This window comes from Pieris napi, chromosome Z (assembly GCF_905475465.1).
Source record: "Pieris napi chromosome Z, ilPieNapi1.2, whole genome shotgun sequence".
Classification (NCBI taxonomy): Eukaryota; Metazoa; Arthropoda; class Insecta; order Lepidoptera; family Pieridae; genus Pieris; species Pieris napi.
In genome coordinates this window covers 2,982,946-3,006,216 of record NC_062259.1, presented here as the reverse complement: position 1 = coordinate 3,006,216, position 23,271 = coordinate 2,982,946, and the positions used below count along the sequence as shown (strand labels likewise).

Here is a 23,271-nt window from a genome sequence, read left to right as displayed (position 1 = left end):
CGCATTACACAATTAAAACGTACTTTCTTCTTCTTCAAAAAAAAATTGTTATCTCTCATGCTTTTTTATTTTTAAATTTTTCTTTGATTATTGTTATTTTGTGTGTGTTTTTTTAGTAATAAATGTTATGTCTATGTCTAAAAGACCGGCAACGGACTTGCGAGCCTTCTGGCAATGTGAGTGTCCATGGGCGGCGGTATCACTTAATCAATCGAGCCTCCAGCCAGTATACCTCCAGTTACATATTTACACAAAAAAAAGAAAGAAAAATGTTTGATGATAAAAAATATTTTTCACATTTTCTATATATTTTATATTAATAAAATCACACAATTAATAGCACTGTGAGTTGTTACGGTCCCGAACTGCACTACACCATGTAGAGATCAATATCAAGGACACAATTATACCGGAGCCTGAGCCTGATGTTTCGTATGCAGCGCGGAAATATATCAACTGCTTATTGGTATAGTAACAAGTTAGTTCAGTATCAATCGGTCCACGGCAGACGTTGCGCCAGTTAACGCAGTTGTATTGTCAGAGGCTCTCTCGCTCGAAGTACAATGTAAGTATTAATTTTGTTTCATTAGCTATGCGAATTTATTTCTGTATTAGAATTTTTGATTGTATTTATTTTAAATTAAATTAATCAAAGTAATGGCTTGTATTGTTTATTATTTCACACCGCTTCAAATAATTAAACTTTTTTTAAAACTGTTTAATTTTCCAATGCATGCCGAATTAATTTTTAAAACAAAACAATATTTTTCTCGCTTCAGCAATATTATAACTGTGGCTAATGATTTTATTATTTTATTGCTTCGTAACTAAATATCAATTGAAACTGTATTTTATACATCACATTATGTATATCATTTCTATCAACACTACCTGAACGTTTTGAAAGAATACCTTCTTAGTGAGCCGAGTTTTCGCCTTGGGGTATCTTGATATATTATCATTAATGCTGGTAAATATTTATATTAAACTGACATTTTTCTTAATACCTAAGTGGAAACGATGTTCAAATATGTATTTTAGATTAGTTAGTAATGTTAACACATTCAAAACTGCCACATCTAAAAGGAAAAATTGAAAATGTCATTACAACAATTTTGCATTAGTCATTCTATTGAGAGTAATAATTCATGGATATTATATATTTAAAGTACATATCGGTTCAAATAATAACAATTAGTAAGTCTGTCAGTTTATTTAACAATGATTAAATTATGTTAGGTATATCATTTGTCGACGCTTTGTCTGAAAATCTGAAACCAATCCTATCCGTACACACAACGTTCTAATTAATTTATGATTAGTTCAGTTATGCAGTAACTTCTAAAGGGCTAGATCTACTGGGTACAGTTTATTAAAATGGATGGCTTCAGACATAAAATAATTTGATTTCGGTAAAGATTAAATCCGTTTTTAATTTGTGATTTGCCAGCTAACATATAGGTGAAAAAAATAGATCTTCGTTTATCGAAATAAGTTACCGAGTTCAAACAGTATGACGTAACTTGAGATCACATTATTATTTACCGGAATCTCGAAACTCGGCTAGTTAAACAAAAGGAATGTATTGTTCTTAAAAATATTAATATGAAAAACGTATAATACCAAGTGTCGAACACTTGTGCGTGTTTTGTACGTCACACGTGTATATAATTATTACTCACCGGTCTATTTGGTCCTAACTATAAAAAACATTGTCAAAGGTATAGGAAAAATATATAAAATTTCCACGCAACTGGCTCTAGTAATTGCTGGAAAAATAATCTTAATGTATCTCTCCAAACAGTTAACATTGTCGTGTTGGGTTTAAACAACATATGATTATATTATTACTTCAAAACGACCTTCCGCGTCTTATTTTTCTTCATACAGGTTTAAATGTTTTATTAAAAAATATGTCTAAATACGCACTTCACATTTATTTATCTCCTTGCGGCTCCTTACAAGCATTGTGTAAAACAACAAAACTTGGCTTTTAAAAAGAGCGGCGGAGAGTTAATTGCCAGTTCTTCTCTTCCGTTCTACGCCCTTGAGAACTGGCAGTAAATATAAAATTAGAAGCATTTAATATGTTTATTTCTTTTTTTGACGTTCATAAGAGTACATTGTGTCACCTATATGAATAAATTGATTTTGATTTGATTTAGATATTATTATTATTACATATATTATGTGAAAGTTGGAAATATTGATGTTTCTGCTAAATAAGAAATAGACTTAAATCTATTTTACGGTGAGTAAATGATGGTGCAAAAATGATTGTTACCTAAAATGTAAAAAAGTTGGTGTTGGTGTGAGTTTGAGTTTGAGGTGATCAACCATCAGTGCCCACACGCTGTTGACAATTGTTTTTGATTTCGTTGATGATGTTTTCCTTCATCTCACGAGTGAGTGTTAAAGGCACACATAGACAGAAAGTATTTGTGCAGCCGGGGTTCGGGTCTATGAACCCAGAAATGAGAGTCAAAGACACATTCTGAACCATAGTTTAATAGCCAAAAACAGACAGTAAACTTAGTTTGAACCTGTCATACTCTCTTTTGTCAATGCGATTTGGACATTGGACCATTAAGAAGCTATCTCCGTACACCTTACATAGGTTAATACCTTTTATCAGTACTGTTAAAAGTTTTTTAATGTATTTTGTGAATTAATTAATTTTTTACAATGCGACTTCCGATTAAACTAATTATTATGAAAGAAAACGTGTAAGCAATCAATTTTTTTATTTTAATTAAAGGAATTAAAAAGGTTAATTGAATAATCAAAGTGTCTGAGCGTCAATTCAAAATCAAATGTTGGCAATTGTTTAGTCTGTTTGTATGAAATGTGTGAAAAAAGGAATCATTGTGACTAATCATCAGTATTAACGTACGATGTTTCTTTTGGTACTGTTGTAAGTGCGATGCAATTGAAATTTACTAAAACGTAAATATCAATATCAATTTTATTACTCAATCGCGATTTTACTTATGAAAACTATATCTGCGCTGTAAAAAAATACCATGATGCAATATTCCACTACTCCTTTTAGTAGTTAGATTTTATAGATACTATATTTTTCTCATCAATAGTTTTTGATTAAGCTTCACCACATACGAATAAAAGGAATGTACAAGAATAAGAATATACATATTTTTTTATGGCCGATCTAATAAATAATGAAGTAAGTGTTATACCACGTTAGAATCCTTATTAAATGCGCAAACTTTTAAAGCTGCTTGCCAAACTGGAGTAGTACATTTTTTTTTCAGGACGATCAGTTGAACTAGTGCAAAAAATTAATTTTGAAAACTTGGTACGGTATAAAATGACATTTTCCTACAAGTTGGAGTGATCGGCACAGGGTTTAGGATCATAGGTTACATAAAGCACTATTCGGGATGACGTAAGAGAAAAAAAATTGGCAAAAAGTAAATATTTGTAACAACAGGAATGAAAAAACTGTCACATGGTGTACATTTTCTGGAATAAGAGGAAAATTTCCATAACTTCAAAAATACATGACTTAATTTTTTTTTTAATTTTTCTGATAACTGGTGTGGCACCTATGAGAAAATTTCGACTTGACGTCGACTTTTGGGACACCCTGTATATTTTTTATTAATGATTATGAATTAAGGAAAACTAATATTTGATTTATTTTAAAATCCTCAAAGCTCGTGTTTAAATAGTTTCGCCAAGTCAGTTTCCGGTTTGGTCAATTTGCATTTAAGCCTTCCGCTCCTAATCGGAAACAAGGGACGGGAAAATGTTAGGAAAAAACAAGAGTTACCTTAATAACTTTATTATTTTTTATGTAAATTCATTTTACAACCTTCCTTTATGTACCATATATTATATGCCTTTGTAAATAAGTTTTTCAAATAGTTTTCCGTAAAGATAAAAAAGACAGACTAAAGGAAAAATATATAGCCTTCATTCCTATGTATCTCTGTGCCCCTAGATGTTCAGACGCTGATCCATCATCGCGCTCTCGTCGTGTCTTATTGCCCCCAAGTCTTTGCCTCAGCTGCCTGAACGATTTTCTTATGATGAAGAGATTTTTTAGGGTCCAGCTACATTTCGGTTTTCTTTTTCGTACGTGACTGCTTGGACTTATGATTGGAACTCTTCGCAGTGTATAGCCTATGCAGCTCTACTGGCTCACTTGACGTGATTCGGGGTTTGTAGCAGCGAACGAAGTTGCTTAGTCGCTCGTTAGAGATAATGTCTGCCCAGTAGACTAGTGGCGGATTTACCAGCAGGATTTTTGGAGCGGTAAATTTGGAACCGAACTTTTTTGCTGCCTCATAGAAATCAAAAAGATTTCTGCATAACGGTTTTCTGATTACATATGTCTGCAACAAATTTTGCCGATTACTTTCCCCTCTAACTTGTGATTGTACATTCGGTGTAGCAGACTTTAATATTACCAGTAATCGACCTCTACGCACTCACTTTGTGCGAGTGAAAAGAACGAAATTGCAGAAGGTGTATTTCCCTCTTCCTCCATCAACCGATACATATAATTCATACTACTGGTTGGACGCTGCGAACTGGATGGTTGTTAAAATTTTGAGCTCGAAAATCAAATCCAAAAATTATTTTTCGTGCAATTCCAACGGAATTGTTGGATTGTAAAACAAAGGTTGTGAAGGAAAAGGCGGCTAAAACTTCACTTTTTCTACCTTGAAAATATGTAGATCCGACACTGTTAGATACCCAGAATTTAGCAAAGACTCGATGCGTTTATGTTTCACACCCACATAGCAGCACTTATCTGACCATAGATTAAAGAGTATAAGTGTTGCTAATTTATTGCATAAAAATCCCATTAACAACAAAAAAAGCGTGATTTAATTAATTAATTTATGTACATTCACGCCTTTTTACCGAAGGCAGAGGCGTTGCATTCCCTTTCATGGCATTCACCAAGCCTGCTAATCGGCTATGCATACTCTGTACCTTCTCTATTAGGTCCTAGAATTTGGTCCAGTTTTGTACGACAGACCCACCTCACCTAACCTCACCACCAATCACATATCGCCATGATTTAATGATATTTTTTATATTTTTATTTATATTACAAAAAAATCAAATACTTCCTGATTCCTAAATACACTTTTAATATAAGTTTATGCATACGGTTTGTATTTGTGAGTCTGTATTTACAAAACTATAAGAGTTAACGATTGTTACTTGTATTTGACTGCGTCAAAGTAAAGGCATGTTGTTTGAAGGCAATCCTCTATTATAGGTTATTATAAGTACTTAACGTATGCGATACATAAGGAATGTACATTATATATATTATGTTATACCATAAAACCTGTTGTTTTATACAGGAAGGTTTCTATTTTCCTATATATAATAGCTATCAAATCAAACTAAAAAGGTAAAAATATATATACGTATATATGTATAATGGTAGCCTAGGTTTTGTCCTAGCTCAATATCTGCTTAGAGCAGTGTTGGCCCAGTGGCTTCAGCATGCGACTCTCATCCCTGAGGTCGTAGGTTCGAGCCTCGGCTGTGCACCAATGGACTTTCTATGTGCGCACTTAAAATTCGCTCGAACGGTGAAGGAAAACATCGTGAGGAAACCGACATGTCTTACACTCAAAAAGTCGACGGCACGTGTCAGGCACTGGAGGCTGGTCACCTACTTGCTTATTAAATTGAAGAACGATCATGAAATAGATTAAAAAATCTGAGGCCCAGACCTAAAGAGGTTGTAGCGCGACTGATTTTTTTAATTTAATTTTGTCTCCTTAAAATAATCAGAAAACTCACCTACTTAGTAGTAATCTTTGTATAACAGAACAAATGTAAATTGTAAGATTAGCCCTTTTGTAGTTTATAATTGAAATCGCATTGGCGGTATCTGTTCTGTGTACCTATCATAAACAGGTAAATATATGAAGTAAATAGCAAAATAAAGCTATAAAATTTCCATTCATTTGGTTTCACTAAACTTTGAAGTAAATAAAACGGGTTTCCAATAAAATTCTTTAAATTAACTAGAAAAGTTAGTGTAAAATTAGTGATAGTAACAGAACTGAAATAATTTTGTTAAACTTTCAATGAAAATTTATAAATATATTGGATTAATACCTGTCTTTTTACATTCTGCTTTAAAACGCACACAATGAAAGTCGAAAGTCTTCATAGGTTTTTGAAGAATGATAGCTACAGATCCCACTTTTTAACATTATTTACAAAATTTTTGCAATGTATTCCTAAGGACTGTTTCGATTCAAACATGTTATATTATTGCATTATTAAAAGGGAGATTTTTTTTATTGTCGCCCAATACCTTCTACGTAGAATTTTTATTCGTAAAACTGTTTTTGTATTATAAACATTCAAATTTGTTAGCCATTAAAGAGGCGATTAAACTTCTAACGCAGCTATTGTCTTTTCTAAAGGACACAATAGCAATTATTATCATTATATAAGCCGATACAAGCCTATCGCCGACTCAGTGTATCTAGATTTCTCTAAGGTCGGTGACATACGCCTCAATCGTATGAAAAGCAACCTTCGATATCGTTTCGATAAACTGAGAATCTCTGATCGTGTCGTGTCTTTTTCCTTATAATTTTCCTACCCTCTTCTTTTGGATTTCCTATTCATAGACGGCAGGAAGTTCATATTTTGAATCATTGACCGTGCTGTCAGAATCTCAATTAAGGATTTACCTGCACATTATAACTATTGAGTGGCACGTGTGTTTATTGAGGCACCAAGGTCAGAGCGCGCCAGAGTCACGTTTGTGCCAGGTGCCGTCACTAAACTAATCTAGTTGCATTCTACGTTTTCAAATTGAGACAAATTCTTGGCTTCCACTCTCTTCTGTTTCGAGGATCTCGAGAAAAAAGCTCCTGTGTTGAATTTTACCGCTTGAAATGGGTCTAAGGATCTGGTTATTAAATCAGTATTTGTCTTTAATTAGAAAAACTTGTTACGTATTTCGTACAAAGCTTATGTTATCAAGGCAATGATAATAAATTGTTAAAAATAGGTTAATCTTTAGATAAATATCTCAAGATGAGTATTTCAAAGTAGAATTCCACAGTCCACTTCAGACCGATAAAATAAAACTTGTAATTGACAGAAAATATGTTCATTAAATAAATTTTGTTACTGATTAAGTTACTTATGAAACATATTACAAAATTTAGATACGATTAACAAAAAATCCTAAAGGGCTATTTAAGGTTCTGCGACTGATAAATATAAAAATGTATATATTAATCTACTTAAAAATTATACAAAAATTCTGAAATTAAATTAATGAACGAGGCCATTTATATAAAAATAGATTTACGAGAAAATGGTGACGAGGAACTGATTTTTTTGTTGTAATTTTTCTTGTCGACGACGATAATCTTACTTAAACAGCGAGTCTGCATCCAATGCATGTTTGGAACCAGTGTTGCCAGATGGTCTCGGCGATTTCCCCCCCAGAAGTCCCCTAGGATGCCTTCAAATAAAAAAAAATATTCTTGTGTGGTGTTATTACTGAATTGTCATGTAATTTTAGAATTGTATTTAATTAAAATCACATCGTTCTAAGACAGCTCAAACGAATATACAATTAGTAAGGTTAACCACACGGATCCTATTCTCACGATGTGTTCGTAATTAAATTTAGTTTTAAAATCAGGAACGTTATATAAAATAGCAAAAAAACTATTTGGCATGTTTTGAAATTTCCTCTAAAAAAACCCTATTCGGCCCTAACTCGGTTAAACCCCTAAATCAAAAATTTTACCCCCTATTCGGCCCTAATTCGGTTAAACCTAAATCTAGGAGAAATCCTCTGATCTGGCAACACTATTTGGAACGGTTTCAAGAGCTAGACGTTTCATTTCACGAAGAGGATACCGACGAAGGTCATGCTTTATCTTGTAAATAGCTCAAATGACAAACACAGAGAGTGCATGCGTGTCCTCTGCCAATATGATTCGTGAAAGACGTGACAGCATTGAAGTGCGCGAAACACTGATAAAAAAAATTCTGAGAATTGCGATTATGCATTTCACATTATCGTACACAATTGACCAAATGATTTATCTTATCTTAATGATCTCTAGAAAATGTTCTCTTTACTTATCTTGTATATACAAATATTATACGTCAAATTAATAAGCGAGATTCGCGATAAGTAATTCATGAAATATTAATAATTTTTAATATAAGGGATCTCAAACAAACTTGTATGCAGGTATGTAGAAACTTAGAAAGAAATGAATTCTTATATATATATAAAGAACCTTAATCTAAAGTTATACAAAAAATTTATTAATAACTGACTAAAAACTTAAAAGCTAATCTTACAAATACATGAAAATAGTGATGCAAAAGGAAACATTATTTTATTTTTTATTTTTTTCCCACTTAGTTTTAATTATTCGATTAAACCAGCCAAAACACACGCTATCATGATTCAATTTATTAATCAAATAAAACCTCATTTGAAACAAATTACTACAAACACTTGCCTTTAGAAATGAATTAGTTAAATGTATTAATGAATACAGTAATTGTGTTATAAATCAAAATCATTTATTCATTTAGGTAACACCATGTACATTTATGAACGTCAAAAACACATATTAAATGCTTCTAATTTTACATTTACTGCCAGTTATCAAATCAAGGGCGTAGAACGATAGAGAAAAGCTGGCAATAAACTCTCCTTCACTCCTTTGAATGGCCAAGTTTGTTGTTTTACACAATACTGGACCCGACGGACGTTGTCCTGCATGAAATTTCAAGCAATTAGTAAAGCAAAGTATGAAAGTACCGACTGCAGTGCCATCTGGCGGGCTGATTTGTGAATCTAAACCATTCCCAGATCCCCTTGAACACACACAAAAAATTTCATCAAAATCGGTCCAGTCGTTTGAGAGAAGTTCAGTCACACACTCACAGAAGAAATATATATATATAGTTAATTAATAATAAAAATAAATTTAAAACAAAATTTTCCCTCTATCAGCAGTAGGCGTGGTGACCGCACCGAACAAAGGAATTATATATTGCATGTTTTTTTAATTAGGTTTAAAATATATAGGCTTGTCACTTTAAAACAGCATGTAAGAGCGACATGAAGAGTAACGATCCCTGCCCTGCGATTCTGTAACTCACTTCACAACTCACACAGCGGTTTTCGCATCGGCGGTCTCTCTCAAATCAGTCGTGAAGCAGTCAGTTGAGAGAGACCGCCGATGCGAAAACCGCTGTGTGGGTTCGTGAAGTGAGTTACAGAATCGCAGGGCTGGTTTAATCTCCACGTCTGTTTCATCATAGTGGTAGAATAGTGACGGATCTGACAAATAGTCAACTTTACAGGGGAGCTATTTCAAAATAATATAATCATGTTAGTTTTTGTGATAACTATTTTAATTCATATTCTGTTATTATGAAAGTTGGCATACAAGCAAACAAAAGGGTTTGTTTTGAAACAAAATAAAAAGAATAACATTAAATTACACAGTTTAAAAAAAAAACCACATGTTTCTTTTAAATCCGTCACTGTACCGTCTGATTAATTTGAAATTTAAAACACATGGAATCTTTTTTTTAATGTAGCCGTAATATTTTGTCAATGTAGTATTCAAATTTGATAAAAAGTGGATTTTGGATTTTTTTCAAATCCGACATTGTTCTACGATCATGACGATTTGTTTGACATTGTTGGATGTGTTTATAATAGCTTATTAAATATCAAGTTTTGGATAGCAGCTTCCTAAAATTCTTTACAAACCAATTTAAAGTTATTGTGCACATATTAACAGTGATGCATCACTAACAATGGATCATAAATATCAAAGCCGTGATCTGTAATTATAAAAAATCACTTACGGCATTGCTTACTGGATGATACTTATTAACTAAACACAATAAAGGTTTTGTGGAAAACAGGTGTCTTGATAATGCTAGTAACATAGAGATTATACAATTTGTAAAATACTTATTCATTCCAACGCTTTCTAATGAAAAATTGCAAGATAGAGACAAAATCGCGCTAAATGGTCAATGTTTTAAAACGTTCTATTTTTATTTTTCTTTGAAAAACATTGAAGTGTAAATTACACACAAATAATATCTACGTAGTTAATTTGACAAACAAAATAGATGTTTAATTTGTTTATGTAAATTCAATTTCAATTCATTCAAAGATATTTAGAATATAATATAATATTTACTAGAATAGTTGCCGAAGCTATTACAGCGTACACGGATAAAATTGATTAAACTGCGAGCGAAGGCACTGAATCGTAAAATAGTTTTCTGATTTCTTAGGAATTTTTAAATGAGACTTATATTTTGAGCAGAAGTTAAAACTTTTATATTTAGTTGTTTAGCATTTTATTTAAGTCCAGTAATTGTATCCAGTTCAATATTTGTATGTAACAAATATAAATAAAATAAAAAAAAAACTTTAGGGGTGTCAAGGGACACCCGGATGGAACGGAATTCCTTTCGATTAATTTATATGTTAATTGTAATCATAACAGTATGATAGATTTTCTCGACACCAATCGTACGACGAAAAAAAAAGCCAACATCACGAGGTGTTCCCAGGCGGTCACCCATCCAAGTACTGACCTCGCCCGACGTTGCTTAACTTCGGTGATCAGACGAGAACCAATAGCAAATAGCACAAAAGTGTCGTGACAACTTTTCGTAAGAATTTTTTCCGTCTAGCCCCCTTTCACAACGCGCGATAAGGAACTTCGTTCCAATATTATATAATCAATAAAGTAACATTTTTACCGGTGCATATTATATTTTTTAACCGATTCGTGTTTTAATGTAATTCACTGACTAACTGACAAATAATTGTCAGCTATCACCGCTTTAGCCAATAATTATTTCAAACGAAGCGAAATAAACACGTGATATTTTCCCACGTGTACGCTGTATATTCGCGTGTCGCCCCCTATTCCAGTTACGTCGAGTACGCAATAATTCGCTTAAATAAAGGAAATGTCCACTCAACAATGCCATACACCCGAGAAGATTAAGTTAATGTAGTCAATTTTGCGTCTACGAACATTACATTACGTCACCGAGCTTCGAATTAAATCGTTATCTGCAATTAAAAAAAAAACATTTTCTGCACAAAAAACACAGATATACTTAAATCCTATATTTCTAAACAAGCAGGTTGCTACCTTCACATTGTATTTTCTGTTCTGAAAATTTCTTTAGAAATAACAATAGTGGGTGTTTGTACCTGGTCCAGCCATAAGTTCTGATACAAACGAAAATGCATTTAAGTTTTAATGAAGTAATGATATATTATTAAAATGTTTATTATAGGCCACCTTTGGCCTTTAATCTGTTTGGCCACGAATCTATGGATTTACGTACTGTTTCCAAGGGAAATTTCGCCACTGCTTGCTCTATAGATTTTTTGAGAGACTTAATGTCGCCGTGTCTTTTAGAGCAGGCCATGTCCATGTCTACGGTATATTTTTAAAAAGTGATGAGATTATTAACAACACAATCCAAGACTATATCTTGACACACATTGGCTGAAGTTTTCACTCCTTTATCACAAAAATGAAGTTTTGTGACACCTTGATAAGACATTGAAAAAAATGCATTTTCATTTCTAACAGAACTAATGGCCAGACTAGTTATTAATATTTATGTAATTTCCTTCGTCCAATCTATTGGTCAACAGTGAGTTGAAGCGACGTTCTTTGATTCAAATAAAACCTTCATTAGTAGTTTTATGATTAGTTTTTATATGAATTTGGGGGATATTTATTTAATTTAAAAGCTTTACTTATCATCCGAGATCTTCTTTTGTTGTAAGAAAAACTTCAGTTTTTTTACGAAATATTCTAAAACTACTGGTGGCTTATTTGCGTGAAATGTACTTTACTGTAAATTAATAAAAAAGTGATATCCATGTTTGCTCCTTACAAACATTGTGTAAAACAAAAAACTTGGCGATTAAAAAGAGTGGCGGAGAGTTTATTGTCATTTCTTCTCGTCCGTTCTACGCCCTTGATTTGAGAACTGGCAGTAAATGTAAAATTAGAAGAATTTAATATGTATTTCTTTATTGACGTTAATATGTGTTACCTAGATGAATAAATGAATTGAAATTGAGATAGTAAACACACTTGAACCTGACAGGTGGCGCAGAAGTAAAAAGTGCTAATTTTTGAACTTTCGTTAACAGATGAAAAAGGAGCAAGTGGGAGTAAGCCACATCAGTGGCAGTACAACATCGCTCGGCGGATGGTACGTATTGTATGCTAAGTCAGTTATATATTAAGAGCGCTCTGCTGCTTTTCTACATAGTGGTGGCTGGCCATTTTACAATTTCAAATACAATTCTTCTTGAATAACGAGTGTTCAGCAATTACACATTCTGTTCACTACATATTCCGAGTTAAGGTTCATATACCATTCGTAAATGTTTTTTACCTATACATAACGAAATATATTTGCTTACGTTCTTAATAAAAATATAGGGGATCACCCGTTCTCTCATTTTCTATCAAGTTACTTATATGAATTAGAAGAATTTTAATTAGTAATACAGAATAGATTATAGTGTCTAACATAGCTGTACATTAATATAATGTTACTTATAAAAAATCTTTTTGATTGGACCAAAGTCATTTAACAAAAATTTGTTGATTTAAAAAGGTTCCTATGAGTAAAAGATTTTTATGTATCACATTTCCTGTATATAATTTCGCACCAAAAACCGAAATATTTATAAATAATATATAATTGTATTTATGTAGGTAAAGAAATTCTGGTGGTTTGATATTTATCAAGACATTTCTGTAATACGTCTACTTTACTTATGATGTAATACTAGAAGTATAAATTGTCATCTGTTTATATTTATTATTATTATTCTATATATAAAAATATGTTTATATAAAAAACTGCGCGATGTTATTCATAGCATTCACGAGGTTGAAGTGAGTATCATGAAAACTATCATAGTAATGAAACCGTACGGGTCTTTACGTTTGACACTGCGGTCATGGGCACATTTTTATTTTTTTTATTTATAAAAACACTCCTGCCCTAACAGGCGACCCTAAATTGAAAAGAGTGCACAATAAGTAAATAAAAGAAAACATACGAAATTAATTAGGAAAAACAAAATTACATAATAAAAAATACAGGTACTACTAACTACTATTGGCACTAACAAATAGTAGAACTTTTGACAGTTGACAGTGGAATATATTTCATAGAAATAGTTGTCGCGATAGGGCTACCTACTAATGCATTATTTTTTAATAGAACAGGGGGCAAGCGGGCAAGAGGCTCATCCTTTGTTAAGTGATACCACTGCCCATGGATACTCTCCATGCCACAGGGCTCGCGTGTGCATTGCCGGCCTTTTAAGAAGTACGCTCATTTTTTGAAGGACCTTAAGTCGAATTGTTTCGGAATAAATAAATACTTTGGATATCTCGTACCACAATCTAAGCGAACTAAAACATTTTGTGGAAACAGACCCAACATTGGAAGAGTTCATTGACACACACAAACACACTACTAAACACGGGTTAGACTAACATATTCCTATCGGTGCAAGGTTTTTAATTGCAACATGTATTTCACTAGCAAATTTCCGTTTTACGACACGTGAAATTGGGGGATTTCCTCAAAGACAAATAAATTGAATGGCGCGAAACATATTTAATTAATTATATTCGACGCTACTGCTCCGCAACAATAGATTAATGGACTTTTTAATTATTGATTTTTTATATAATTCATAAAGTCATGTTAAGTCCGTTTAAATTTATTACGTCTTCTACTTGGGATTTTATTCTACTTGGGATTAAACTGATCATTAAGAAAGCACGGGAAGAAATAATTTGCTATTATATCGTACTTACACGAGCTTAACTACAATAGATCAACGTTTAATTTTAGCAGCAGTTTATATAAAACAAATGTAGGTATAAATAATTGAATGAATTAATTGTATTTCACTTATTATTTGATAGAAGGTTCTATTTATGTATTTACGCTTCGATACACAAAGGGAATATTCCATCGAGTAAATAGAATCAGAGTTAAGGCTGTTAAATAAAACGTAAGTTTATTATTTCAACGAACCTACGTCTCGGCCTTGAGGTTACGTTGCTTAATAAAATTCCCCATATTGTAATATTGTGTTGCGTTACTTCTGCGTAGGATCAACACTTTCACTTTTGGTCCAAACCCCCCAATATGATACACTAGTGTCTTTGTGACCACAACTAGCGGCAGCCGGCAAAATGGTGAGTCTATCTTTTTACGTTTCATTACGACGTAATAAATTTTTACATAGGACACTTGAGAATCCGGCAATTAAGACGTGATTCAAAATATGACAAATGTTCGTCAACAGATAATCGTTGAAACGACAATAGGACACGTCTTTTCGTCGGAATTCTCACAAATATTTGCATGTCTCATTTAAATGTGTTATTTTCGTGCTTCACCATTTAAAATAAACATTTGAATGTATGTTTAAGTGATACGTTTGGGATTTAACTTATTTTTATGTTTTTAGAAATCGACGATTATATTTCTTCTGCTGCAATGCTGTGTCGTGGTTTTCTCGGACGACAGTCCGGCTTCTAAAGATATAGGACTCGATGACTATGACGATATTGGCAGAAAACATAGAAAGAAAAAAAAGCAACAGAATAACCCATGTTTTGGACGGACTCTGGGTGAAAAGTTTGGCTCCCAAGATTACACTAGCACGTACATATCAGCTCCGGTCACGAATTATTTCTTTGGTTGCGGAGGATTTCCCGCACCTGTTGCGCCTGTCTATCCCCAGTATGGAAACCAAGGACACGGAGGCCATGGTCACGGAGGTCAAAGTCACGGGGGTCATGGCCACGGAGGTCAAAGTCATGGGGGTCATGGCCACGGAGGCCATGGTCAGGGAGGTCAAAGTCACGGGGGTCATGGCCACGGAGGTCAAAGTCATGGGGGTCACGGTGGAAACTTTCAAGGGGGATACGCACCAGGATACATTCCCCAGAATTATGGTAATCAGCAACAATATCAGCAGTTCAATCCAGGTTTTCAAGTTCAAAATAGACCGTTTCAAAATGTAGTCTCATCAGCTGCTGCTGGACTGGGAAACGTTGTCTCCAGCTACTTTTCAAGACCCAGGAAGACATACAAACAAATCAATAGATTCATAAATCATTTGTTTTAGTGCAACAAGACAGTCATTTGTGTAAAGTGCTAATTATTTAAACAGTTATTATATTTATATTGATGGTGTTTAAGCGTTTTTGCGATTTGTGGTAATAGCATGTAAATTGCTAATTATATAGAAAGATGCCTTTTTTATTCTTATAGGCTTGCTACAGATTTTTTTGTATAAGCAGTTGAATATTAATTAGTAGTTATAAATTGCCAGTCTTTTGTCTTTAGGTAATGTTACAATTTTTAAGGAAAATATATTGTAACAATCGCTCGGCATTGTTTTATACACGTGTTGCTTAATTTGCGAAGTAATTGTTGGCATGCAAAAGTCAAAGTCAAAGTCAAAAAACGTTTATTCATGTAGGTAACACAATGTACAAATACACGTCAAAAAAGGAATATACATTAAATTATAATTTTAAATTTACCGCCAGTTCTCAAATCAAGGGCGTAGAATGGAAAACAAGAACTGGCAATAAACTCTCCGTCACTCTTTTTAATCGCCAAGTTTTTTGTTTTACACAACGTTTGTAAGGAGCTGCAACCATTACACCATGTTCCACGTGACATCTGTAGTAATGAATAATAATAAAATAAATTAAAAAACAAAGATTTGTTCTCTATCAGCAGGAAGCATGGTGAAATAGGAGCACGCACTTACATTCTCGTGCTTTGGTTAATTAAAATTTTTATAATAAACGTATGTTGATCGCTGGACATCTAAATTTAAATATTTCGTTATTTTCATTGCATTTTTAGTATTATTAGGTATTAGTCTTAATTATAATAATTTTAATTATAAAGTGATGAAATGCAAATATGTTAGATAATACTGTTGCATAACTCAGATTATGCAAAGTCTTTAAATTGTCGACGCAGTCATCTGCGAAATTTATGTATTACTAAATTGGTTCTAGTATTAAGTCTTTTTGATAGAAAAGTTAGATCTGTTTTGGTTCTAGTGAATTAAAATTATGTTACATAGAAACCGCATTCATTTTATTTATATTGAAATACTTTAACAACGAGTCGACCATAACAACATTCTATATTTTAAATGTTACGTAATTATTACTGCAATAGTCATCCATTAAGGTCAGTAGACCTTAATGGATTACAATTACTCACGAACCTTATCAAATAATTTTTTTGATAGAACAATACTTCTTTGAAAAAGAGGAAAAGATATTGTAATTTTATATTCGTTTTTTAATCACATTTCATGGCCTTTAAATTTTTTCCAACGATTCTAGTTGTTATTCAAAGTGAAATAACATTAACATAATAATATAAAATCGCTTTTAATGTTTGGATTAGTGTGAGATTTTACAAATTTTAATGAAATCTTATTTTAAAAGAGGTGAAGTTTAAAGAATATTCTATGGAACGATTTTTTTAAGCTATACTTCTTTGGAAATGAGTGTAAATTTTTACGATGCGCGTGAACACCGTCACAAAAAAACGACACCATGAAGTTAGCTAAAGTCAACATTTTAGTTTTTTTTATACAACTACTAGCTGACCTGGCTAACTTCGTTCCGCCCTACAACCTTATAATATCGTTGTTACTTTAATTTAACTTATTTTAGGATTTCATTAATGTTAAGTATTACATTAATACAACTTTTTTGCAAATACAGAAATGTTTTATTGCTTGCCATTGCGAAAGAAGAATGGCAGTTTTACACATTAGGCATCTTCTCTCTAGCGTCAATATGGCGATACTGCATGTTAAGCACTTTCTGATATCCAACATCTTTTGATCAGGATCAAAGCATGGTTATGCATCTCCTCATTCACCTCAAGATCGGAATTTCTTGAACTGACACGAATTCGACGTAAAATGATGCGTAGTTTTGTCAACAGATGGCACCATATGGTTTTTGCATTCGTAAAATTAATTAATTAATTTATTGTTATTCGATAACTTATCCGATATTTTATTGCTTATTCTGCTATTCGGGACGGAAACAAATCCAACAAATCAAAAACCATGGCAATCGGTCCAGCCGTTCTCGAGTTATAAGTGTTGTAACAAACACGACTTTCATTTATATATATGGATTGATGCTGTACGATATTTAGACAATGTTTCTAAAAGTATATTTGTAAAATACTTTAGCTATCATAAGCCTCTTGTAACTCACGAGACTACTGAACTCCAACCAATGGACGTGATTTAAATAGTAAACATCAATATGCATAAGTTGCATGCTAAAGTAAAAAAAAATCATTTCTTTAATTAGGTATGCAGAAATATTTGTTTTGTGATATTTAAATAAACTTTATTTAACTAGATAATGCGTTATAATAAAACTTTCAATGTATTAAATACCTTTTTCTATTGTTTTTTCTACAAACGTAGAATAAAAATATTGAAAAGATTTTTATCTTGTTACGCCAAAGATGTATAACTTCTAACGCGTGTACATACACAGACACGTTTTTTTATAGAACAGGGGGCAATTGGGCAGGAGGTTCATCTGATGTTAATTTATACCGCCGCCCACAGACACTCTCGAGTGCGTTGCCGGCCTTTTAAGAATGAATCCATTTCAAGTTAGATACTCTAAAACTCCGACGTGACTTCATTGATTTAGTTTATTTGTAGTAATTATTTAACTTTAATACTCATACTTACCTTCTTGCAAAATTTTCCTTTCTTTGTAATCCTAGAGTTATTAGAACTAAAAGTCTTCTATATGTACCTACGGCTCGCTTATCTGGTGGTTAATGGTTTAATGGTAAATTGATAATTAATGGTCCAGTGAATAGGCTATCTCGCTCTAACAACTTCATTACTAACATTGATGAAAATTCTGATATATTTTACAACACTGTTTATTATGCTCTTAATGAGGGTAAAGATTCCATTTAGTTTTAGTTATTATTATTTTCTTTTATTTATTATTGTTTTTATTTTGTGGTTGCTTGTTTAGTTCTTTTCCCTTGATAGCTTGCTTATGTTATAATATAATTGATATGTATATGAGCCTAAATTTTGTGATGTCATAGCTTAAATAATTTTATACATACACGTTATTTTAGAACTTATAAATAAATTATAAAGATATATTAATCCTGAGTGATTCAGCCAATTGTAACATACGTTTTACGTTTCTATGCGAAGGCATTGGTGAGGACAACGACTATAACTACACTAATACTGCGTCTGTATTTATGGAAATCATTATTAGTATTTAAAAATCTAAATTATTTGTCTGTTTCCTAAGGTACTTTGTAGAGTAGAGCATTATAGTAGAAATATGTAAGTAGTGTGATAGGTTACACAATCCTGTTTGTATTGTTACAGTAATGGTGTTGGAGCCTTCCGATCCCGGGAAGTTATTTATATGAAGGAACAAAGTCAGTCAGATTTCGAAAGTGGGAAGGATAAAGACGAAACCGATGGCCACTATCAGGCATCGCACCCGACGTCGTAAGTCAATCAATAATAAAACCCCTTCGTATCAACAGTAGGTACATAAATAAATGAAATTCTTACAAAATTCTTATCAAATATGCAAATTGATAGGTGTTGACTTCCCATAAGGTCTAAAAAGTAGACCGATTATTATTTATCGAAATTTATTTAATTTTCTAAACTTAATTTTTTTTTTGTATATAGCCAGTGGGCTCGATTTATATTGCATATATATTTTATTTTATTTAAAATCAAGTATACAGTATTTACAAATTTTCTTAAGCTAAAAAGTAATAATAAAAATTATTAAAAAGAAAATCAAAACAAATTTAAAAAGTATGGTCCCTGTGGCAGTGTACCTTTAACGCTGGCAGCATTTCCTCGCTATTATTCGATACTTATTCGTTGAGCCAGGAAAGTGCCAGCTCTGGGGTCACCGGTACTATCTACTAGGCCAACTTAAATCTTTAATAAGCGCCTGTGCACTTGAACCCCACGGCCACCTACGGGAACAAAATCGAAGTTGGAGGAAATACTCTTATATTTGTGCCGTTTATTATTTTCTGCCTGCTCTACGGCCGACCCAGCTTTTTTGCAGAAGTTGAGACGGGACAAACTTAAATTATTATGTTTCCATGCATAATAAGTTAGGGTTTTTGTCGCACCTACAGAAACGTAATCGTAAAAAAAAATATTTCAGTTATTTGGATACAATGCTGCATCTTTTCCGCGGTAACATCGGATCTGGTCTGCTGGCCATGGGTGACGCCTTCAAAAACGGCGGCATCATCTTTTCACCTATCATGACGGCTATCATTGGAATTATTTGCGTGCACGCACAGCATTTATTGGTTGGTACTTTACGGCTTTTAACTTCAGAAAAAAATAGTATCTCAACATATTTCAACATGATATACACGTACTCGGCCTTGTAATCAGGTGTTGCTCTCGGTGTAAGAAGATTATTTTTTAATTACATGTAAGATTAAACTGCGTACTCTCATGCATACATATGCAAGTTACAAATACCTGTATTAATTCGTATAAGATCTAGGTAGGTAAACAGGTTAACCAAGTATAACTTTATAGGAAACGTATGACAATGGACAGACGCAGTGCCGTAACAATACGGTGGCAGGGCTGGCAAAATTCCACGGGCCCCCGACCCATGAGGGCCCCTGCCCAAGAGATATTATGTTCTATGGATGAATGTGAAGTCTCCAATAGGTATTGGGCTAGCGTGGGGACTACAGGCCATTCCCTCTCGCCTAAGAGAGGAGGCCTATGGCCATTAGTGGGTCGGGTGGTAAATCTCGAAAACTGAGTACAAAGTGATGATTTTTACTGATAGGGTAAAAGAATTTGCCACGGGCCCCAAATGGTATAGTTACGCCACTGGCCAGACGACAGAATTAGTTCAAACTTTGAATCTTAAGTAAGATATAAAACGATAAATGTATTTCAGCTGAATTGTTCAGAAGAAATGTATCGGGAAACAAAACGACCGAAGCCACCGGGTTTCGCTGATACAGTGTCGTTGGTATTTAAATATGGCCCCGTCAGACTACGACCACTCGCGTCTACAATGCGCGTCATGGTCAATACATTCCTATGCATCACTCAACTCGGTTTCTGCTGCATCTACATAGTCTTCATAGGGAATAACGTTAAAATGGTAAGTAAACATATTATTTCTGAATTGTGTTAGGATGTTTCAAATATTTTATTTATTTACACTACGTTGCATTACAATATTAAAATTTAACATAATTAGATGTTAAACTGGCGGCCTTATCGCTTTCGAGCGATGTCTTCGCAATCACTGTGAGAAAAGAAAAAATGTATTAAATTAAATGAGGTAGACAAGAAGTACAAAAATACATTTTACATACGTTACTAACGTTTTTAAGATGAAAAAAAAACTAAACAGGAACAAAAAACAAACTAAACTAATAAAGGATACATGAAAAATGAAAAGTAAAAAGCGCATATGAATCATAATAATTAAATTTAAGATCAGTCTCACGTCAGTTAGTAGTTAGTTAGTAGTGGGAAAGTTAGGGATACGATGTGAACGTAGTAAAAGAAATGATATTATCGGTTCCAGATTTGCGACCAGTACGGAGTGGAAATAAGTCTATCGATTCACATGATATTTGTCATATTTCCTATACTACTTGCGTGTATGGTGAGAAATCTTAAATACCTGACGCCGTTCTCGACGATTGCTAATGTGTTGATGGCAGTGGGGGTGGGAGTTGTGTTGTATGAAGCGGCACAGGACCTTCCATCTGTGGAGTCCAGGACTTACCTGGCGGAGTGGCAACAATTACCCTTATATTTTGGTACTGCAATCTATGCCTTCGAGGGTATAGGCTTGGTAAGTCGCAATAGTTTATTTATAGTATTAAACGAACCGATCAGAGGGGGTTATAACACAAAAATTTAAGAACATTAATTGTTACGCGCTGAAAGAAGCGTTTTTTTGCCATTTTAAGTATTGTAAAAGTAGATCCATTTAATCTCGAGAGCAAAGTTGTCGTTACACGTAAATTGCTAAGATTTTATTTGATACTAGATGCGCGAATTAAAAAATATTTGTCTAAATGATGTAGCGAGAAAGACATATTTATCTACTTTAAATACAAGAAGCGATAAAAGTATCTATTATCATTTAGGAATCAATTTATTACTACTAAATGCGCATTTGAAATAAATTATCAAATTTTATAGTAGTTATGGTTAATTTTGGCTATAATCGCTTACACATAAGATATAGATATATACTATGGCCGGCTTTTTATAGGACTATTTAAGATAAACATTTCCATCACATTACATATGTGCAACTCTAGCGGTTTTGGCAGCGTACCTACGCCAGAATAGCTCACAGATGGTAGATTGTTTCCTACTTATATATTTTGGACAATTCACACAATATCTTTATAAATTGTAGCCTAGGTATGTGTTATTCTGATGTATAAGCAATTATTGTAAAGTTTCACTAAAACCCATACAATGGTTTTTACGTGAAATATTAAAAAACATCCATCGATACTTACAAAGTTTCGCGTTTATAATATTAGTAGGATTACAAATACGTACAGAGAAATGAGTCACACCAGACTAATGGTACTTGTCATATATAATCAATTATCAATTTCAGGTTTTACCTTTGAAAAATGAAATGCGAAAACCGGAGCAGTTCCAGAAGCCCTTAGGGGTTCTTAACGTGGGTATGGCTGTGGTCGGATGCGTGTTCATCTCGATGGGATTCTTGGGATACTTAAAATGGGGAGATGATGTAGCCGGTAGCCTTACACTCAACTTACCACAGGGAAAAGTGTAAGTCGCTTATCCTTTAATTTAAATTAGGGAGCGTTCAAGTATTACGCAACGAGTTTTGGGGGCTAGAGGGGGGGGGGGGCATTTTGTAAAACGTTACGATGCGGGGCGGGGATTGAATTACGGGTTATTGTTAATATTCTTTTCGACTTTCCAGTACTTTATACCATATAATGGTAACTTTTAGGTATAAAGAATCACTTTGGTGGTCACGAAACGTTTTACTATTGGGTACAGAAAAACGTTGCGGCACATTACATGGGGGGGGGGGGTTAATAATCTTCAAACATTGCGTGACGTAATACTTGAACACTCCCTTATCTGGATTTCTCCCGCTTTGAATTAATTTATTATCGAATACCAAAAGGTCCCAGATGAGACCGATTGTTTGATGACATTTTTATTTGTAATAAAATTAAGATTATTCGTAATAAAATAAGTCGTTGCTCGTACAAAATTATGATATTGCATCGAAGTATTAATAAATAAATAAACTACAATAGTTCACTTGGAACCTCCTCTATTTTAGTAGTTAACGCTTTTGGCTCTTTAACCAAACATTCCTGGGTTCAATCACGTACGAAGGAATGTTTTGCCGTTACCTCATGACTTCGAGTATATGTATCTGTTTTATCTCACAGAATTAGTTCCGTGGTGCAAGGATTAATAGCGCTGGCAATGCTTCTCACCTATCCTCTTCAATTCTATGTACCAATTTGTATCAGCTGGCCAGGCCTGCGCAAGCGCTTGGGTCCAAACGGTCTAGTTGCTAAGGAACTGGCCTACAGAGCATTGATAGTCGTCCTCACTTGTGAGTAATGTATTTTTGTACTAAGTTGAGCTGTCAATATTGAAATCTTTATAGAACTAATTTATTGATACAACAATTTTTTCAGTTATCGTCGCTGAATCGATACCAGAGTTGGGTCTGTTCATTTCTCTGGTCGGAGCGATCAGCAGCACAGCATTAGCGTTGATGTTTCCACCTCTCATTCAACTCGTCCACGAGGCACACAGGAACCGGCTCTCCGCTTTTCTCATCACCAAAAACTGTATCATCATCCTCTTGGGCATCTTCATCTTTACCACGGGCACATACGAGAGTTTGACGGCGATCATCAGCTTCTTTAGAAAGGGATAATTATTATTAAGATAATTAATGTGACTTTTGTGGTACTATCTATATATATCTAAAGATAATTTTCTACGGGATATAGTCATATAAGATAGTTGCATTACACGAATCATGGTACATAAGATGCACTAAAGTCGACTCAATA

At 33.5% G+C, this 23,271-nt stretch overlaps 2 protein-coding genes across 5 annotated transcripts; both read left to right on the top strand.

Moving 5' to 3' along the window:
- The first annotated feature begins 435 nt into the window (after window positions 1–435).
- LOC125062553 (proton-coupled amino acid transporter-like protein CG1139) lies at window positions 436–23,271 on the top strand. Its single transcript, XM_047668554.1, has 9 exons — window positions 436–565; window positions 12,212–12,273; window positions 18,536–18,661; window positions 19,347–19,497; window positions 20,112–20,321; window positions 20,754–21,026; window positions 21,813–21,991; window positions 22,633–22,802; window positions 22,888–23,271. The coding sequence occupies exons 2-9, from the start codon at window positions 12,212–12,214 to the stop codon at window positions 23,130–23,132; spliced, it is 1,416 nt and encodes a 471-aa protein (XP_047524510.1). The 5' UTR covers window positions 436–565; the 3' UTR covers window positions 23,133–23,271.
- On the top strand, window positions 14,040–15,578 carry LOC125062556 (prismalin-14-like). Of its 4 annotated transcripts, none has more exons than XM_047668560.1 (3): window positions 14,040–14,291; window positions 14,567–14,909; window positions 14,955–15,578. In XM_047668560.1, the coding sequence occupies exons 1-3, from the start codon at window positions 14,289–14,291 to the stop codon at window positions 15,227–15,229; spliced, it is 621 nt and encodes a 206-aa protein (XP_047524516.1). In that variant the 5' UTR covers window positions 14,040–14,288; the 3' UTR covers window positions 15,230–15,578. The 4 variants fall into 4 exon arrangements, with proteins under 4 accessions (XP_047524516.1, XP_047524514.1, XP_047524515.1 ...); XM_047668558.1 differs by having other exon boundaries at window positions 14,940–15,578; XM_047668559.1 differs by having other exon boundaries at window positions 14,567–14,939; window positions 14,985–15,578.